The sequence below is a fragment of the Pocillopora damicornis genome, chromosome 10 (assembly GCF_964200805.1).
Source record: "Pocillopora damicornis chromosome 10, jaPocDami1.2, whole genome shotgun sequence".
NCBI lineage: Eukaryota > Metazoa > Cnidaria > Anthozoa > Scleractinia > Pocilloporidae > Pocillopora > Pocillopora damicornis.
In genome coordinates this window covers 5,945,173-5,965,576 of record NC_142679.1, presented here as the reverse complement: position 1 = coordinate 5,965,576, position 20,404 = coordinate 5,945,173, and the positions used below count along the sequence as shown (strand labels likewise).

Here is a 20,404-nt window from a genome sequence, read left to right as displayed (position 1 = left end):
AGGTCATGGGTTCAAATCCCGTACGGGCCTGAAAATTTTTTTCAGGTCCTACTTACAACTACTAGTTTCAGTAGTGTTCTTAGTTGCGAGGATCTTCTAATTTGGTCTTTGGAGGTTGTACGAAAACTTCAGGTGTAAACAAAGGCCCTGGGAATTAGATTAATTAAACATAATTACGTTTACACTTGGTATTTGTGAGGCAAATTGGCAGGTTTGTAAACTGATTATGGATTCGCTCACAATAATTCAGATCAAATTTTAAACTTTCAAATCCTTTGTTTTCGGCCACACTTTCCATACATTTACTCCATTTTAAGCAACTAGGTTAGATACAAGAAAATACGAGTAGTTTCTGTCACCAACAAAGGGTGCGTATGCTCTACCGTTCATACTAATAACAGCCAGTGGTCCATTTTATTCACTGAATGATGTGGAACTTAAATTCAGAACTTAATAAAGTATCTGTCAAAACAACAATGTGGGTGCGGTCCAAACCGCTGAATAAAAATCGTCTTCTCTGACTTATTCCGATTTCCTTTTCATCGGATTGAGCATGTCTAAAATCTAATATTTTCACCCATGGCGCAGACCAGCTATTGAGGAAATACAACAAACTTAGCTTTTAACTTTTATTCTTTTAATCTTCGGTTAAGAATATATGAAAGTCATAAAATTGAACTGCGGATAAAGACGTGAATGAAAGTGATCCTCGCAGTAATGTGCACTACTTAGGCAGTAGTGAAAATAAGGCCTGAAAAAAAAAATTCAGGCCTGTACGGGATTTGAACCCATGACCTCTGCGATACCGGTGCAGCGCTGCATATTCTTAACCGTTTATTCATCACTTCACGGGTTTATTTAGAACCAACATCATGATCAGCTCCTTGTTGGCTTGTTAGTGTTGGTAGGACGCTGCACCGGTATCGCAAAGGTCATGGGTTCAAATCCCGTACAGGCCTGAATTTTTTTTCAGGCCTTATTTTCACTACTGCCTAAGTAGTGCACATTCCTGCGAGGATCACTTTCATTCACGTATGGAAACTTCATTATCCAAAATGGAATCGCAATTCTTGTTTCTGTTCGAGCGCTTTTCGATTGATTGTCGTTAAACTAAACAGAAATTTTATCTCAACAGCCAGTCTAATAGAAGGAACATAACCAATGAGAACTTAAAGTAAAAACAAGCAAACCGCCTAAAGCGCGGTAAAACGCGGTTTTAGTTTTGCATCTGATTGGTTGAGAGAGTTGCGCGAGTTTTCTGAGCCAATCACAGGAGGTAAAATTACTTTGAGGCGAAGTAAAGCACACCAAAGGAATGGTGGATTGCTTTCGACACTCAATTGAAAATCCTACACTACTCTAATAGTAACTTAATACAAATCCCTCTCAGCTTTTGACAATTTTTCTATCCTCCAGTTAACAGATTCTTATCTGTCGGTGATTATATCAAGTTCAATCATTTTTAAGATAGGGAGTGATGCTGGTCTGTTTGGATTTGAATCAAATATCAACGACACTTACAACGTGCTTCCAGAAACGGATTTTTTTAATTACAACACTCATATGTGAAATATAAGCAGGACACAGTATCAAAAATAACCCGTTTCTTTATGTGTACAATTTCATGAACATAACTTGAAATATAATTCACAATGCCAAGCTTAAGTTACTCACGTTAAAGCATAAAATTTTCTTACAAACGACTTCTTTGCAATCAAGTTTACAAGATCTGCCTTTTATCCTTACACAACAACATTTTTTCAGAGTTTCTCCAGATAAACCAAGAAATTAAGTCAAAGGTGTAGTTTCTGAATGAGATGTTAAAATGCAGAACTAATAACTTCTCTAACGAGACGAGAATTGCGCATTGCAGACTTCAGTCAAGAAGAGAGTTGCCTGTTTTTCTGTAAAAACAAACAGTCAAACTTAAAACCAACGAAAGATATAGAGATATTCCTATTGGATTAACCCTTGACACTTATAGTGATCGGCATATAATTTCTCCTTAAAGTAATACTACCGAATCATTTATTGAGATCAAGAGAATAAAAAAAATGATCGCCAACCTAAGGTTCTTTGACTGTTACTTAAATTCTCCTTGTCAGTACCAAAGGAAATGAACAGAGACTATGGAGAATATTAATACTGATACTAAGGTGTAAAGGGTTAACACACTGATGCAAGGGTTCTTAAAAATACTTATTGCACATCTTAATAAACAACAACTTTATCACAGGACTATTACAAGAAAAACAATCCGATCAGTGAACGTAAAAAAGGTGCATCGCCAAACCAGCCATAATCAAAACAAACTACCATTCAAAGTATAGTACTGAATGATAATGAAGAAATTTCCAAAACACGAGACACATTCCATTTCCACTTCGCTAAATTGTAGGTTGCCAAAATGTAGAGCGTTGTATCAGATTACGAGAAGCATACTAATCATTTTGATGGAAGTGGAGGCACCTTCATGGTTACCCTAACCTTTGATTATATTAAACTTAAGAGCGTCTTCTTTGCCACAAACTAACAATGAATATTATACCCACGTTTAAAAAAGCAAATTTTATACTATCTTCATCATATCTTAAACAAGTCGTCTCTTTATACTTCTAGGCTTAAAAACATAAATTTACCACCTAATATCAGCCACAATTTGTACATCAAGAAAGCGATTGATACAATAATAATCTCTAATTCCGTTCAGAATGCTACGAGCAGAGGCGAGACATGAACAAGTTAAGCTAAATTACATGACCCATTTTATCGCTTATTTAGAACATACTTTGAACAAGCAAATGCCAAGTCTTAGACAATAAGGAAGGACAGTTATAAATTGTATCATAGCGTGAAAACCGAGGAAATCGACTTTTTTATGAGAACATATCAAAGCCATTCACCAAATACCCGCCCCTTCTCTCACCTCTTACTCAAACAGCTCTGTTCCCTCTTGTTTTTCTCTAAACTAATACTCTACCCACACCTAAAACAACAAGCCCATTATTTTAAAGGAAACGTCCACTAATGGAACAAGCTTTTTGTTAACAGCGGAATGAATAGATTTGTTAAGAGGAGATTCGCTACGTTAAACTGGAAACAAGCCAGCCAATTTGCTGAAAGACATTTGGAACGCACGACGTTGTGTGATTGCTTCTACCATTAACAAACAGTTATGGCACTTTTACCCCAAGGATATACCCCTTGGAGATTGTCAAAACAATAACGGCAGCCAAGAAATGACACACTTCCAAAATGTACGCCCTGAAAGAGTTGAATCAATTTCAGTATCTGAACAACTTCGCACCTTCCCCTCCCCTAACACAACATTAACCCTAACTTGCTTTCAGTTGATTTTTGTTGAGTTAAGAGAGAGTTAGGGGCGCAGTAAGTAAGACACTGACATCGCTCCACACAGTCGATACTTGTTTCTTATCTTTATCCCCACTTTTGCCAACAAATTCTAATTCAACAGAATATTTTCTCTTCTTTAACAAATATTTTTTCCAGTGAATGATTCCCGTCAGAGTGAAAGGACATGGTTAAGATTAAAAAAATTATATATTTTTTAAAACTCCCGTGTCTTTTCAGCAAACTTCATACCCAGCGTTCATCAGCGGCAGACGACCAGGACAAGTGGCCATCACGGTACGTCTCTATGACAACGGTGTCTATGACAATGCAGTGACATAGGGAATGAGAGAGTTCTGAAAATTAATCAGCTAAAATTAATATTCCGATTCTAAACAAAATGGAAAATGGAGACAAACTAAAAGCGATGAGAAAGAAGCACAATCTAAGGGTGGTATGCCATGCTAGATACTTTGACATCAATAGAGGTCTGAAAGGAAATGGTAAAAAGGAAAAAAAAGATTTTATAGAAAATCTGGAAAGAAGGATTGTTACTATAAAACGAAGATCTAAGGCTTAAACCAGACATAAACTGTTTATACTGTTGTACCCATGCTTTTGGTTTTTGCAATATCTAACCCGCTCTGAGCTAACATTCTAGCAAAATGTTATGTATAAGAATTATCGTAACTAGCATAGCATAGCCAACCCAAGACAATCAGTCTGAGGTGAGCTTCTTCGAATCAGAAGGAATAAATATAAGCAATGAGCAGTTTCTATTGCGGAAAAACCAGCGAATTGATTCATACTTCTGCTCTTCCATTCAGTGTTCTTCCCATATCCACTCCTACAGCATGTTCTTTGGCTTTCATCCTTAAAGCGGCAATACTCGAGCTGTGACGCTGAGGACTCTGTAACGCGGGCTCGCGTTCCTCGCAATAAGATTGTGACGTCATAGAGCCGGGCGAGCCATGGCAACCGTCACCAGGAGAGTGACTTGCGCGTTGCTGTGGAGCATGTGCGCAAGGTGGTAGTTGCTTGGAAGGGCCGTGTTGTGAAATGGTGACGTTGGGATGTGCAATTGGGGATCTTTTCATTCCCGAAGTTGACGTTGTCATGGCACCCACTTTAGCGCAGTGGGGAGGAGACTCCGGTGAAGGCGACCGCGGAGAATGCCTGTTTGGTGGTAACGGATGATGCACGTGAACAACAGGCGCATAACTTGGTACAGACATGTGATGAGGCATTGGACCCGCCCCATGCCCTGTCGGGTTCATACAGCTGTTAGATGGACGAGACCAAGCTGGGGCCTGAGGATGTCGATCGTAAATGGGTCCCATGGTGAGTGACCGTACTGGGACGGGGACTGGGGCAAAGCGTTCACGCTTACGCCATTTGGCTCTACGATTCTGGAACCAAACCTAAAGATAAATGTTTAAGAGAATTTCAAAGGTGAGTTAAAACTTTAAAAAAATATACATCATTTAAGTTACACTTGACTGAAAATCTACCATGCAAGACCAAGTAACAGACATGAAGATTCCTGTTCCTTATCAATGCGTAAGTTTGCAAAGAAACATTCTCTTCAAACAGAAACTGGAGGGGAATAGCTTTGGCTGAGGGACTGGAGCTGATTTGGAGGCATAATACAACTACGCGAATTGCTATTTCACAGCCCCTAGCACATTTCGTCAGGTTAACCCTGAAGGTTCACTGCTATTAAGTAATGCTCCTGGGTGAAGGCAGACACTACAAGAATTAAGTATCCTGTCTAAGAACACCACACAATTACCCTGCAGTGTGGAAAACCCAGCCCTCTTTGACTGTGCTCTATGCCTAAAGCCTCCTCATTTCTAGGTAGGATAAGAGAAGACTGGAGTTTTCTATGCAGCCTACGTTCTTGCCCAAGAACACCTAAAATTTAACAGTGCATTGACATCAAATTCACGTCAAATTTCGATGGCTGGTAATTGTTTGGTGACAATATGATGCGAACTTAGTCTGACTGATAATTCTACAAAAGGATCACGGCTTGAGCCATCTGTTGGAGGATGTCGTGAGAAATTTTCATGCTGTCAACGGGTGCAAACAAAAAACTCTACAAAGAAAAAAGGACATCTCTTGAATTCAGCAAATCCCCTTTAACACCGACAAGAAAATGAAATAAAAAAAATTAACACGCAAATCGAAGGCAACTCCATTTGTTTCCAATTTGAACTGGTAACTTAGGAGAGACAAAACCCTAGGAGCGATTAGCATCTAATTTCCCTCCACAGTATCACCCCTAACGCAAACATAGGAATAAAGGAAGTGATCGCGAATAGACCAGAGGGACATAAATATAGGTGCTAAAAACCGACTCGCTTCACGAGAGGACATTGAAAAATCCTCTCCTTGTTGTTCTAATGAAAACAGAGGACTAGAACATTAATGAGCTGCACCTTTGTTACTGGAACAAAAAATTCAAAACGTTTCTAACTTGCATTTTTCACACCCTAAAGCAACCAAGTTTCACATTCTTCGAATAAGGAAGCAGAGAATGGAAAATTCAGTTATTTGTTGTTGATTCATTCCATGGGAAATATTATTTACAAGACAAAAATAGGAGCAAACATAGAAAAACTACTTAACCCTGATTGTTAATTTATTTAAAATGAAATTTCTGTTAAAAGGAAGGTCAACGTCAGTTTGACACGTCAAGGCCTCCTGTAGAGAATACAGCAGAACAGAAGCCTTTGCAAATTTGTCACAGACGAAAGAGGTTATTGGCTTGTGGAACTACAAGTGTCCAGAAATTCATTAAGTGATAAGGAGGGTAAGGCTTTTGCCCCCATCATTCAGTCATATGTTCTCTCGGTATCTTCACACGTTTTTGACCCTAAATATAGACATAAATCCTCTGAAATACAGGAGGTTGCATGGTAAACGCATAACGAAAAAAGGCTTTTAAAGTGCCAGAATAGACATGATTTGTTCTGAAGAAAGCAGTAAAAAATACAACAAGGAACACAAATCATTTTCATGTGCAAACAATGGCAAAGCAATCGTCGATTTTCGTTTCCTTTTGCTACTTTCACGACTGTGTATTCACTCACGCGGAACTAAAGAACAGATGGTTGTGTCTCGTGACACGCCCTTTGAGGTATACATCAACACACAACAATTTAATCATACCTGAAAGAGTTAGCGCAAACCTTTGTACACCATACACCGGAAATTTGCATCTTGTTGTGAATAGATATATCTGTTTACTGCGGGTTTCCTGCCTTCAGGAGCACGAAGGGTGATTGCAATGTCTAGACAAAAAGGCTCCAGACATTTTGTAAACAAGCCTTTACATCAAAAACCGCACATATATTCTTTAGCATTTTCAGGAATACGTTGATACGGTTTGTTATGCTAGTTGCCTATTTCAGAAGCTATCGCCTTCCATGGTGTCAATGAAAAAACCTCCACCACATTTCGTAAGATGGAAAAATTTGACCTCACAGAAACGCACTTCTTTGACTAATTCACTTTAAAAAGTCCGAGTCCATGTTAGTAAAATTTTCTGGGGAAAAACCAAGCCAGCATAAATTCGGATGAAGTAGAGGAGAGATCTTACGATAAGATTTCCTCAGCGCATGTTAGAGTAGGTTTTAATTAAGTTCTAAATTGGGTGCCTTAGTGCACGGCGACGGCTTGAAACATCATACTACTACCCCTAGAGTTTTTGTTTCATTGCATTTAGCGTTCTCATTTTCCTAACTGCCTGTTGTTGTATCAGAGATCGTAGTCCCAAAGTTTGCAGAAGGAGTTGTCAATGTGATACAGTGCCTTAATTCCTTTAATTCACTTAGATATTACTTTAGAAAGGATCCCGACATTGTTGAGAATCTAACACCAAAACTAAATCCTTTTGAGGTACTCTGCATCTCACCGGGACTGCTAACGGTAATAATACAACAGCCACTTCTCTAACAGAGCCCGCCATTTCCGTGACAAGTTGTACAAAGCAGAAACGAAAATTGACTAATCACGAAACGGGAAATATCACGCGATAAAAACACAGCAGGCAAGAAAACACATCAACATCCCGCTAAAGCACCGCAAACACTAACAAACATTGTTTTTCACTGACCGAAAGCAGCGAATCTTCACACACAAGACAAGAGTTTTGACAGTTTTCTCAAAATAGCACTTTGGCCAACAGAGGAATCACTTAAAAACACAAATACACGTAGGACACAAAAGATGACGCGGTTTCATCTCAGCTTGCCCTGAAATCCGCCAAGATGACACACCGTGTGGCGGATGGTTACCGCAATCAACGTACGCCTGTCTTTTTAAACTTCGCGTTTACATGTGTTTCAAACATAATTTCCTCTCACACTGCTTGGGGCGATGTACATCCGTTTAGTGCACATTTCAAAACACCCACTTGGGACAATTTTTCACCTAAAAGACCTCTTGAAACTAATCTAAGTTTGAAAACCTAAACGAACTTTTTGTTGAAGAAAAAACGCAGAAAAAATTTGCTTTTTTTTCAGTGAGCCGCGCAAATACTACATTTGACCTTTGCTGCTAAGTTCCTATCACAGGGTCTGAGGTGTGTTATTTTAAGCGACTATTTACTGCTTTAACATCTCAAACATGAGCTGTAAACGTCAGTTTACAATGAGATAGTCTCCTAATCTTGACATCTCTGCTAACGGAGGAGGATTTCTAAGGATTACTGTACCACAGTCTCATAAAAATTGACCTGAGGTCCATCTCCAACGCGACAAACATTAATATATCAAGTTATGTTTTAAGTCCGCTTTAATTCGACATACTTAGCTTTTACAGAGTCAATCGCATGCGCGGCTCTCAGAATATTCATTTGATTTTCCCCAGCTTTTCCACCTCCGAAGCCATTCTTAAAGTCATCTTAAGTAACTTTTACGACAAGTTTTGTCTGTTGCTACAAAATCATCCTATGTGACGAAACCAAAGACTTCGAGTCAACAAAAGCAGAACGGGTAAACAAAGATTAAAGTAAGGATCAATTTTAAGTGCTTCTCAACTATCGTTATCAAGATAGATTATGGCGCCAAGTGTAAATATGAACGGTATTAACTTAACGGGGGAACTAAGCTATTGTCGTCTGTTTGTGCTATTACCAACGCTAATTCAAAAAAAACAAAAGAGAGATTCCTTTTCAAACTTTTTGAGTGCAAAGTCTACGACTACCTTTTCCTGTCTGTTCACGTTGTGCTCTTTACAATTATCACTTCAATATCTCGTCGATTTGATGTAGCCTGGACGACCAGTCGATCAAAGGATTCTAATGAGGGCATATCATCTCATCTTAGGATGTACGCACCGCCTTAGGGTGTACGCACCGCCTGGGTTTTCAGTCGACAGTTTCAAATTGAACGGGAGCACGCTTGTGAAATTTAGTCCAACTTAAAAGGAGACGAAAGCAAGCTGTCACATTTAAACGCAACAATCCTTATCGACATAATCAATTTACTAACGTGAAGGTTTACAGCGAATAATACTAATTAAAAAGTGAGAGACTCGTTAAGATTTATTGTTCTTGAAGACCTTCAAGAACCCACAAGGGCTTGCTAGGTCAAGCTAACACAGCATCAAAGTGATAAAAGTTGAGCGGCAAGGAAATATCCAGCAGGATTATCCTTGAATAATTTTTTCAAGCTCGACAAATTGTTCTTACTTTGTGGCTTGGTTAATTAATGGCTTTTGCAGACAAGAACAATGGTTTCAGTTCAAAGAAATTGCAAGATTATAAGAGAATTATCACTATGTTAAAACTGTGCTGTCGTGTTAGCTTAGCAAAATTCTGAAGATTTAAAAAATGAGATTACCTCTTTTTTTTACTCGAACTTGTTTACTTCAAAAATCTGCCACAAAAACCATAAAGCTGGATAACCGACATCGGACATATAACAACAAATATCTGCGGCTGCAAAATCCCACTGATTTCGAAGTGATCCAGTGTTTCCTTTGTGCCAACTTGCACAACTAATCCAGATTAAATGTTGGAATTTGTCTTCGGGTAATTCAAATACATTTTTTTGGTGCAAAAAGGAACGACTTTGAAATACACAATAAAATGTCTTAAATTGATTAACACTTAAAATATTTCCCACAAAAAAGGAGAAACGTTGAATTGGATAACACATAAGGGAATAACCACTACAATTTTAACACTGGTAATTTTCGGATTTCTTTAGGAATTTAGGTGTATACCAACAAAAGTCTCTTTAAGCAAAACGCGAGTTTATATTAAAGAGATACAGACCTGTAGATCTTCGTGGGTTTGCCCTAATCATTATTGAACAAATAGACCAGCGAAGAGTTGATCGTAATTAAATTTATTTTAAAATTACCTATCTGGATCTCTTTTCCATAACGTCAACACACTGCGGGAGAATCGAGTTAGAAGATCGGCAAATCGTTTTTCCTACGTACAATCCAGCGCTTTGAAAAGTGTCTGAGACTTTGAATTTAAATAGAGTTTCTTAGTCGTAATGAAAACATTTTGATTGGAAATCTCTTGGGCCGTTGTAGCAAAAAAAATAAAGGCTTAATCGAAGGAATTGATGAAGCATTTGCCAATGATAAACAGATCACTTCCTGCCCTATTTTCGAGTCTCAAAATGAACACCTTGATTGCAGCTGTAACCCTGAGGTTACGCGTATCTGCTCTCCAGCTTTTGATCAATTTGAAATTGCACACTTGTTAACGATAAAACAGAACGGGCCAAACAAAGTGATTTCATTAAAAATTTCATCATAACTATGTAAGCTATGAGGAATGTGGTTGGCGAAAGAGTCGCGAGCGCGTGCCTTAAGAACTAAGATCCTTGCTCAAGGCAGAAAATTCCTGAACTTGTTTTAAAGTTAATCTTTGTCAGTGATCACAAGTAAAACACTCCAACAACCTTTCACTACACCCTTCATGTCCATTCGACTCGTTAAATTGGCCTTTAAGGCTGTGCAAAATCAAAGATCGATGCAAATTATGCGATGATTTTAAAACTATTATAACTATCACAAAACTGCGCCGAGCACGATCACCAGTAATTTGAAACGGGCGATACAGTTGCGCGCGTGGAAGAAATGGGATCTTCCTTTCCGCGAGTTCGATTTCATTTCCATGCACAATTAAAGATACTATTCATAAGTGTCCGGCATCAATGACGGAATGTTGACATTAAATTACTCTAGAAACTCCGTCATATGGAGAACAATACTGAACTACTATACAATAATAGGCGTCTGGCATTCCTATGAAACTTCAGAGAAAAGATTACTGCGATTACGATGTACATTTTGCCTATTTCCACGATAAATAGTAGGCTTTAAGCGCCAAAAGTTTACCTTTTAAGATTTAAAGTAAACAAAAGCCCTACTGATTGTCAAAAACAAGAAAACAAAAAATCAAATAAATTGGCTAACTTTGTGCGGAATGGAATGTGCCCTCTCTTAAAAAGAACGCGTCCGCGACCAGTTCGCTAAAATCGATAAAAGGAATGAAAAAAGTTTGCATATGTTAGTTTTGAACGATTGAAATGAAAGTAGTTTCCTTATCTTTTCGACAGATACTTGTTAAGTTCCTCTATACGGTACCATCCAAACTGGGTGTTAGAACTAATTTTCTGAAGATTCAATCTTGGAAACTATTGATCCAAATAGCGCTACACCTCTATTTTTCTGATTTTGTGAGAGACTAACACAGCCAAGAAGAGAGCTATCTTTTCCAAGACGTCGGAAAAAAAACAAATGGAAAACAGACTTTACAAAAATCAAAATTGGCTGCAACAATACCTAAAAAGAAGGTAAAAAGCAGTATGTGACCAAAATCCGGCGTTTACAGGGGTCGAGGTTCCGACTGAAGTGATATATTTGGCCTTTCAGATTGTATGCATTGAGCAATTCATTCTCCAATGCAAAAACATTTTATGAAAAGAATGATAGTTGTATTCATTCTCTAACTTGTCAGAAAAGTCTGTAAAAGATTAACATACACCGTATCGTAAAGAGATACTTAAAACATCAAATTTGATGAGGGGTGTTCCCTTTTAAACAATCATTTTACATGGACAAGCAGAATTGTAGAGGCAACTTGAATGCCAGGGGGCTAAAGGGAATGATTTCAATGTAGAAGGGCTTGAACTTTCACGTCTCTTGAGTATCTCTATAGCGTGTTTGATCATTTCTTCACGAAAAGTACTCAACCTCCCGTACACGGTCTTCTAATAGAATTCCGAGAATTTTGGTCCCTTGAATGACGAGGAGAACATTTTTGGTTTCTGGCCCTAGTCTCAGTACGTCTCTTGAAATAAAGTTATTCTGTACATAGGAAGCAAATTCAAAAGACTGCACCAATTTCGATGGCTATATTCTTTTGTTATTACTAGACTAAGTAAAATTGTGGAACATTTCCTTAGAGAAAAATCCGTGCAAAATAAATCCCCACACGGAAAGTCAAGAGGAAGATGTTTCGGTGACGGGCTTAAGCCACGAAAGAGAAAATTCCACAGTTCACCGACCTAACCGCTACAACAAGAAGTGTATGTCGCCCATTATACTGCCGCGTGGATTAAGATGTGTTTTTTATATATATCTTTCAAGGGCTAAACGGTCTTTGGTTTCCTGCTCAACTATATTTAGTAGTACACCAATACTGCTGTTAACATACCCACGAGTTTTAAACTTGAGACAGAACAAAAAAAAAGAAAACACCACCCTTCGCGTCTCGCACGACTTGCACCCCAGAAAATTCTTAACAATAGTTGGCACGTATTTGTTTTTTAAAGCTGCAATACTAATAACTCTTCTATCAACTACATATCTGCGGTTTGCAATAAGGCTCTGCTGTTTCATCGATTTATAGGCAACAGAATGTGCGTTGATATGATAGACGTTATTCACGTTACGCGATAATCTTCTTAAACTTATAGCGGACGTTTTATCGCATTCAATCAGTAATCTCATTCCGCCTTTATTCCTAATAACCTTTTCTGACCTGGGGCTGGTCGCCAACTCGAGCAAACACCAACTTTACTTGTGATAACAAGAACATTGGCATTCCATTTGACTTAAAAGGGCTTAACCCGCTTTACTTAAAAATTTAAACTTTGCGGTCACTTTAATCAATATATTTATTGCGGAAAATATCCTCCTTAACCATGTTTTCTATAAGCAAACTCTGGCCAACTATAACGACTTAGTACACAGCTTTCTTTCAGTATTTAATATAAATCGTACTAAGAACTTTAGCAACTTTTCCTCAGAAAAAATGTCGTTCTGCGATCTAATCGTAGATCGTTTTTTTCAGAAACGCAAACAAATTTTTCAGCTCCGCATCATATCCGTGCTGCACCGTAGTTGCTGTGAAACTGAACTTCGCGCGAGCTACGTGAATATTTGTACTTCTTTAAAATATGTCTTCTTTCATACACATTTCACTCGCTGTTGGTAGTGAAATTTTTAGTGAAACGGGTGTCAATTACTGTAGACACTACTGCTGTGAGAAAGTATTAAGCCTTGAAAATTCTGCTGGCATATTCTTAATCACGCTAAGACAGCAAATAATCCGGGGTTTTTTTTCATATTAATACTAGGTTTTCGAGTATGCCAGAAAAACTGCCGCTAAAATTCTAAGCAGATTTTTATTTTATTCTTCCTGGATATCATCTTTTAAGAATTTCTCCATTCAAATACCATCACTATGGTAAGGAAAACGTCATGTAACGCAGCTTCAATGAACATTCCTGGTTACACAAACCTCACGTCATATTCAAAGATTTCTTTACCTCGAGAAACAAAGAAGTTGCACTGTTAACGAACGACTTTCCCGTTGCTAGCATTCCAGCCTTGATTAAACGACCTAAGAAGACATTCAGTTATTTAAAAATAGAAAAGCGACAAGGAAAGAGTGGAGAACTGAGCTCGATTAAAATATTTTTGATTAAAGTCCATCTTCTACCGATCATGTGGCGAAAATCCTAAGAAAGTGCAAAATTAAGCCAATCTTCGGTCAGCAGTCACCTCAAAGGACGCCTGCCATATTTTTGGATGATATAGCGAGTTTGCAACTTGTTCACTGCAAAAGTTATGGTCAAACGAATCAAATCCAGTAAAAAAGAACGACGATTTCGCAACCTATTGAAATACTGAAGAAGTTTCCATCCTCGTGTTCGACTAGCAGAATTCTGCAACAAAGTTTGGCCACGATGATTTCATTTCGCAAACCGTTCCTTGCATTACACAACTGATCTAGGATAGTAGTAAAAAGAAATACGAGAAGTAGTTACGTAAAAAGTAAATCTAATATTCCGCTTACAATTACTTAATAAGCTCGCTTAAGTCAACGAGGCTGGAAATGTGGCAAGCTAACATCGAAACTAACGATTCTACTCTTGAATCCCTTTTTTCGTTTGGCTACCTGAACTAACGTACTCTTTAAGACAAACCAGTTTTCAAAACCACATTACTCTCATACCAGCTTTGCAAAAAGGCAGAGATACAACATTAAAGCTCTTAATGCACAGGCTTGAGTAGGTGGCCACTGAATTGAACTCAACTAAAGGTAAAATCCAGAAGAAAGTGTTTGTGAAATCTTCAATATCATCCTTCCACTGATTGCAGCATAAATGGATAGCTCACTTTTCAATTAGAGTGAAAGCAAGTAAGCAAGAATCTTCCCTCGAAAATTCTCATGGTGAAATGCGCGCGAGAAACTTCTTTGCATCTACAAGAAGCGCTTTGAAAAGTGCCAATTTTCTCAAATAATCATTTAGCACCATACAATCAATTCCAACGAGACAAATGAGTAAAATCAGGGCGTTTGAAAGCACAATGAACAGGAGGGTGACTTTTTTCTGGGGGGATTAATTTCTATTTTAAAAGCACAACCCTCTGGCCTTAAATCATTAGAAGTATACTCGATCTAGCAACCGCAATCACCAACAAAGAAAAAACTTAACTACTGAACTAGAAAAAGAGAAGAAACCTTCTCCTTCATGCAGCTCTTTCATGGCCTAATAAGAAGCTTCTTCTGCTCTGAAGCTTTGCATGCAATCACTTAAAGCATTGAAATAGTTTAAATTGAGAAAATTGGCCAAACTTCGAGGCCGCTTACAAACACTAAGGAACAAAAAGTTGTCGGTAGAAAAGGAATAGATCTTAGAACGTTGCTATTATAAAGCTAATGCAAAATTTTACACAAACTAACACTCAAAAGCAAAAATCAAGACCCGACAGATGAAAGCACCAAAACAAAAACATTGAATTGAGTTCTTCTGAGTCTATCTAAATCTCAATTTTCCTAAAAACACAACAAAAACGACGCTGATGAAGACAAGGCAAACAGACATCACATACAAGACTTTCTCATATGGGCGACATATGTTGCCAAATGGGGGTCAAATTGGGAAATACTACTGAGCGAACTAAACAACTTGAAGGTAAACTGTACCATGAGAAAAGTAAAAACCAAGCCTAATTTCTACACTTTACATTCGTTATCTTTGATTCACCTACAATTCTTCTTTTGAGCAGTATGTTATAAAATCAGGCAAGAAAACATGCACAAAGGCGACCGCAGACGGACAAATCGCTGTTTGCTCTCGACCTCAATCTTATCTCTTATCATTGATTTATTCAAAGAGGGGAAGTGTTTATTAAAATACTAATAAACTTTTCTGACATATTCTCCTTTTCCAAGTGCAGTGCAGCTTTACAACACTGATTCCTCTGTCATGACTAAAACAGAAATTGAGACAAGGCCTACCCAAGATCAACTGCTACAACAAACTTCTTTCAAAGTCTACCAAAATCTGGTTATTACGCGTGCTGTTAAGAAAGTGGAAATCAGAGGGATATCATTTTTCCGATAAATACTACAAGCGCAGTACGTCTCTACATAACTACGCTTAATTTCGTCTTGAAAGAGTAGAGAGTAGACTGCTCCCAAACTAAGTTTGACTTTCTGTGGGACCAGCTGGATCACAAGTTAGCAAAGTTCAATTTTTAAGTAACTATTTTTATTCCACCCGACGTGATGTCCAGACTTCTCTCACGAAAACTGTGCGTGCAACTTTCAAGAGCCTTGTTGAACACATTGCGCGTGGATTAACCTTTCTTGGTTCTTTAATTTTGCCGACGGAATCTATTTACGACAATTTATCAACCATCAGTTAAGTGGTTGCAGTGTGAGTTGAGCCTTGTTAGTTCCAAATGCCCTTACGTCATTTAGCTTCTTCAGAGTCTGAAAAACGACACTGACCAACCCTTTAAGGAAGGTGTTCTCTTTCAAGTGTAAGCCAAAGATATCAAACGAAAATAGTTTTGAAATACAGTAGGTGTAAGTGATGCTTTTTTTTTGGTTTGAATAATCATAAACTTATTAGCCTCTTCAAGATTTCGAGAGCATAGCTCAACAATTAATTACTGTCCTGGTACTTTCTCTTTCAGTCATTCTATTTTTTCTACAATTTTTTTACACATATATCCCGTAATACTGTCTTTAAGGATAGCCAAAACTTGGTAAAAAATTTTTTACAATTTTTATTTCGCTGCATAAAATCTGAATAGAAAAATTTGGGTTGCTTGTGCCTTCTTTTAAGCGAGCCCTCTTAAAACGTTTGAAATACAGCATTAGAGTTTACAACACGATGTACATAAAAGATGAAGTCTCAGGAGTTGGCTGTATGTTGAAAGATAGGCTACCATCTCAAATCTAAAAGAAAGCTAAAGATAGCTAGAAAGCTATTTCAAGGCGACGACTGAAAACTTCCGAGAACGACTTCCAGCTTAAGCCACAGGATCTGGGGAACTTAAAGAACCTTGAATTTGTTAGATGAGTCCAGCACGAGTTTGTCAGAGAGGGGGCAAAACGCGAAAGTACAAGAACATTCGAGCTGTGCGAGGGTGCATCCGCACCAAAACAAATAATTAAGTGTGCACCTAAAATAATTTTGTTAATTCGATTAAATTATACAGAGACAATGTCAGAGTAAAGTGCTCCAAAAGTAGAATTGAACAGAGGCGCTGATGTGATGTGCAGCTATAAGCAGACAAGAAAAACGTATTGCGTGGCTCGGCAATATCACAGAGTCAGACAACATGCATCCCAACTTCCGGTATCAGTTTTCCGAATGCGTCAATAAAAACAACGCTAAAAACACGCGCGTTTAGGTGATACAAGCGAGTTTGCTTTACAACTCTAACCTTGACCATATAAGAAAATTTAAATATTTAGTCATAGTTAATAGGATCAGCAAATAACGTCTCAATAGCAGCTATAATATTCGGCTGTCAGATTTGCTTGAGCTCTCTCGATAAGACGAGAACGTCATGTTACCAAAGATTTCTACGCGACCTCTTCATTTCAAATGCGTATTTTTATTTGCCCAGAATAGAAGTGAAAATTGCCCTGAACAAATCATTTAATTAGGAAAACATACAGAATCATTAGCGGTGCAAGCTAACAAGTTTACAATTTGCTCATGAAGAATAAAGCAAACAGACATTAGACAGGCTGTCCTGTGTAACGCCAGCCAAGATTTATCGGGTTTCCTTTGATGTTACCGCCACATTTTTGGCGAAAATAAGGTGCACGATATTCCGAAGGCAAGGGCAAGATTACAGAGAGCTTAAAATGATCAGCGCGACGTTCAGTACGAATCATTGTCAATTTTCAAATACTAATTTTCCGCCTCTTATATCTCCAAATTGAAGAAAGAGATAAGTTTTTCTCTGAGTTTTAAATCTGACAGCTGAGTCATCATTCGCAACTTGCGATACATATCGAAGTATTGATAGGGAAAACACTTACGATCAAGAGTTAGATAAGCGATTTACTGGGTAAGATTTTTGAGCATCGAATATGGATATCGGACGTTATATCCTTGTACCGCTTCAGCAAAACCGACTTCAAATCCAAATGGCATGATTTTAAGTGATGGACTTCACATGTGCGTAAAAAAAACCTGCATTTACAAAATCTTCCGCTAGCGAACCATGCAATTATGCAGCAAAACAACAGTGTTTGCTCACGCCCTTCCTTAGATCCTATAAATCGATCAGTGCTTATAAAAATTCCACAATCACCAAACTGAATGAGGAAAGCTCTAACTTAAGAAATTTAGACCCAAAGAATACCCGCTTCCAGACGATTTTTTATGTCTGATAAATCGTGATGCTTTCTAAAACTTGATTCCTTGATTGCTTTTATAGCGGGTGATTGCAACAGGCTAATGTGTTTATTGTTTTAATAACCTCTAGCGTAACGAATTGCAATTTGTGTAAGTGCTTATTCGCGCTCAAATTTAGCTCAGATCTGAAAACTCTGTTTAGGATCTTGCGTTGGTCTCATTTGGACCAACGGTGAGCAGTTAAACGGGTGATGTTATTTACTAATGATTGATGAAAGAACTACAATCACAGAGTCGGAGTGTGAGATCTGCACAGCAAAGCGAATGCAAACCACGGACCCCAATTCACACCCATCCCGTACCTTACTTATCAAATTCAGTTCCTTTAACTTTTAGGGTGAATATCTTAGAAGCAAAATTTTTGGCAGAGTAATAGGAATTTCCACGAGATTATTCTGGAACGACTTAGACTTCAACACCATTACTTTTGAAATTCTGTACTCCTAAAATGTATGTCTGACTTTATACTTAGGTTTCAGTTTGGTTATAAAAAGGATGTAAATAGTATTAAAGCACAAATATGATGGGCGACACGTCCAACTTTGAGCAAGGTTAAAAAAAAAAAAAAAAAAAAAAAAAACTGGTAGAATGATTTCATCTCGTCATGGAACATCCACAAAGGCTGCCAAACTGGATCAGTGTGACCAGTGAAGCCTGTTTGAGGCACAAATTAAAGCTTTCGTTTAAAGAGGAATATTAACCCCTGCATGCTCTCACAATGAAAATTCAAGTTCAAGGAAGGAATGCGGTAAAGAATGTCTAGCAGTTACCAAACTGTCATTTCCTTTATGGGAGGAAAGCAGCGCGCGTTTCGATAGCACTGCTAATTCTACAACCTCGCAAAGACAGATCAGCTGCTGGGCTCATGTAGCTCCTGTCCCATTAAATGTTCAAACAGCATTTGAGGATTAGTCTTAGAGAAAAACGATGAACAAAAAACGCTCGTTGAATATCTTTCTCACGGTGAGGACTGCGATATATCAAGAAAGACAACATCTCTCAGTTGCACGCTTTCGATAGTCGTTCTGTTACGTCTCTCAAAGTGCACCGCTCAACCACAGACGCTCAAATCTTTCGTTTCAGGATACCGCGTCTCGAAAAAATTGCCTAAAACGTTATGTCTTTGTCGATATTAAAGGAAAATCTTCCCGATCTGTACTTAAAGTGTACCACAAGCGGATGTTGGCACCGTTACCCCACAAACTCTCTCTACACTGACAAAGGTTCAAGCAACTTTAAAATCAGTGAAAATTCCCATGGGTGTGAGCACGTGAAATGCGTTTAATTTAAGGTGCACTGCCGGAAAAGGTAACGCATTAGAAATTTAGTCTGAAAGAAGAACTTAAGTTCGGCTTAACGACCACATATTTAGTTTTTTATTTTACTCCTGAATGGTAAGTTCACTTCACAGAGCACGTACTGGATGAAGCTAGAATCACGAGTGGGTCTGTTGGATTAGTCGAGTGCCCTTTCGACTTTCAATTCTGTGTAACAACTTGAAGTGCAAACGAATTTGCAATTTACAGCTACCAAGCAAACAAGTACCTTGAAACCGTACGGAAAGATCCAGTCTATCAATAACATTTGTAATCTCGTTTCGTTATCGCATGGACGTAACAACAACAACACTCTTTAATTGAATTAGTATAACAGGTTGCGTAAAGTGCCCATCCAATTCATGTAAGAAATTAAGCCGTACTTCATCGAAGACAAAAGACTCGTCGAATTCGGGAAGCAGTACACCTTCTACATGCGCATCATTGTGCAACAAAAATCATATTTACCTGAACTCTAGCTTCCGTCAAGTCGCAGCGCAGTGCCAGTTGTTCGCGCGTGTAAACATCGGGGTAGTGCGTTTTCTGAAAAATCCGCTCCATCTCTTCGAGTTGAAATGAAGTAAACGTGGTTCTATTTCGACGCTTTTTACGTTTGGAAGAAGACTCGTTATTTTCGTTTTCCATCTCCATACAAGACTGAGGACTGGGAGAAAGTTGGGTAGAACCTCCGACGGGAGGCGAAAATTTCCCTGTTGAAGTAATTGAAACACAAGTGTCAAAACATTATTAGAGGTAAAATTCAATTACAATTACAGAACGCAAGGCAATTCACCACCTATTAGATCAATCACAACAGCTTCGCATAATGTGCGCCAATTTCCGGAAACTTTTTACTACGACATTAAAAACTGAAACAAAATTTTGACTTTACCAGCTTGGGACTGAGTGCTCATGGAGAGTGTACCGTGTTGCCGGGCCATATCACAACTCACGTAGTTAGCTGGAGGAGAGTTTGGCGCTGCCGTTGCCCGAGGAATCGGGGCATTCGGTTGCATGTAGGATGGCGAGCGCGCGCTTTGGCCGATGGACGAGACAAACTCAGCGAACTTTTCCATTACTGACCGACTGCTAAGACAGACCCGTAACTGCGGCGAAGTGATCGAGTCTGATTCAACCGTCATCACAAGCGCGGAGTATTTTTGTGACACGCGTGACAGCCGCAAAGACCTTCTCAGCCAATCAACGCACTGTATTAAGTGTAAGCTTTAAGTCCGAGCCTTTTCTCAATCCTTCTAACGTCAGTAATAAAGATCTTTAGATAAGAATGATCGTAAGATTTCTTCATCATTCAATCTCATTGGCCATCCCCATGGAAAAACAAGAATAGTTTAAGTGACGCTGATCACTAGAGAAACAATGAGCGTTAATTAGCTCAAGGAAGCTCAGGAAATTCAAAGGGAATTTTTTAACTACTTTCTTTGAGTTGAAAAGCTCAAAGGGGTTTGGTTATTTTCGAGTGGCGAAAAGCAAAGGAGATTTGCTTAAGTCTTTGTTTGAAAAACAAGC

At 38.4% G+C, this 20,404-nt stretch overlaps 1 protein-coding gene across 1 annotated transcript; it reads right to left on the bottom strand.

Moving 5' to 3' along the window:
- Positions 1–1,528: 1,528 nt before the first annotated feature.
- LOC113674685 (uncharacterized) lies at positions 1,529–20,010 on the bottom strand. Its single transcript, XM_027191169.2, has 4 exons — positions 19,770–20,010; positions 19,346–19,587; positions 4,161–4,772; positions 1,529–3,707 (listed from the first exon to the last, which is right to left on the bottom strand). The coding sequence occupies exons 1-4, from the start codon at positions 19,951–19,953 to the stop codon at positions 3,672–3,674; spliced, it is 1,074 nt and encodes a 357-aa protein (XP_027046970.2). The 5' UTR covers positions 19,954–20,010; the 3' UTR covers positions 1,529–3,671.
- Positions 20,011–20,404: the final 394 nt, after the last annotated feature.

Bases quoted from the DNA above. Each gene is read 5' to 3' on its own strand.
- LOC113674685 (XM_027191169.2), bottom strand. From the start codon at position 19,953: ATGGAAAAGTTCGCTGAGTTTGTCTCGTCCATCGGCCAAAGCGCGCGC. The intron at 4,773-19,345 runs GTAAATATGATT...ATTTATCTTTAG, and splicing joins TGACGGAAGCTAGAGTTCAG to GTTTGGTTCCAGAATCGTAG. The intron at 3,708-4,160 runs GTATGAATCAAT...ATTAATTTTCAG, and splicing joins CACTGAATGGAAGAGCAGAA to AACTCTCTCATTCCCTATGT.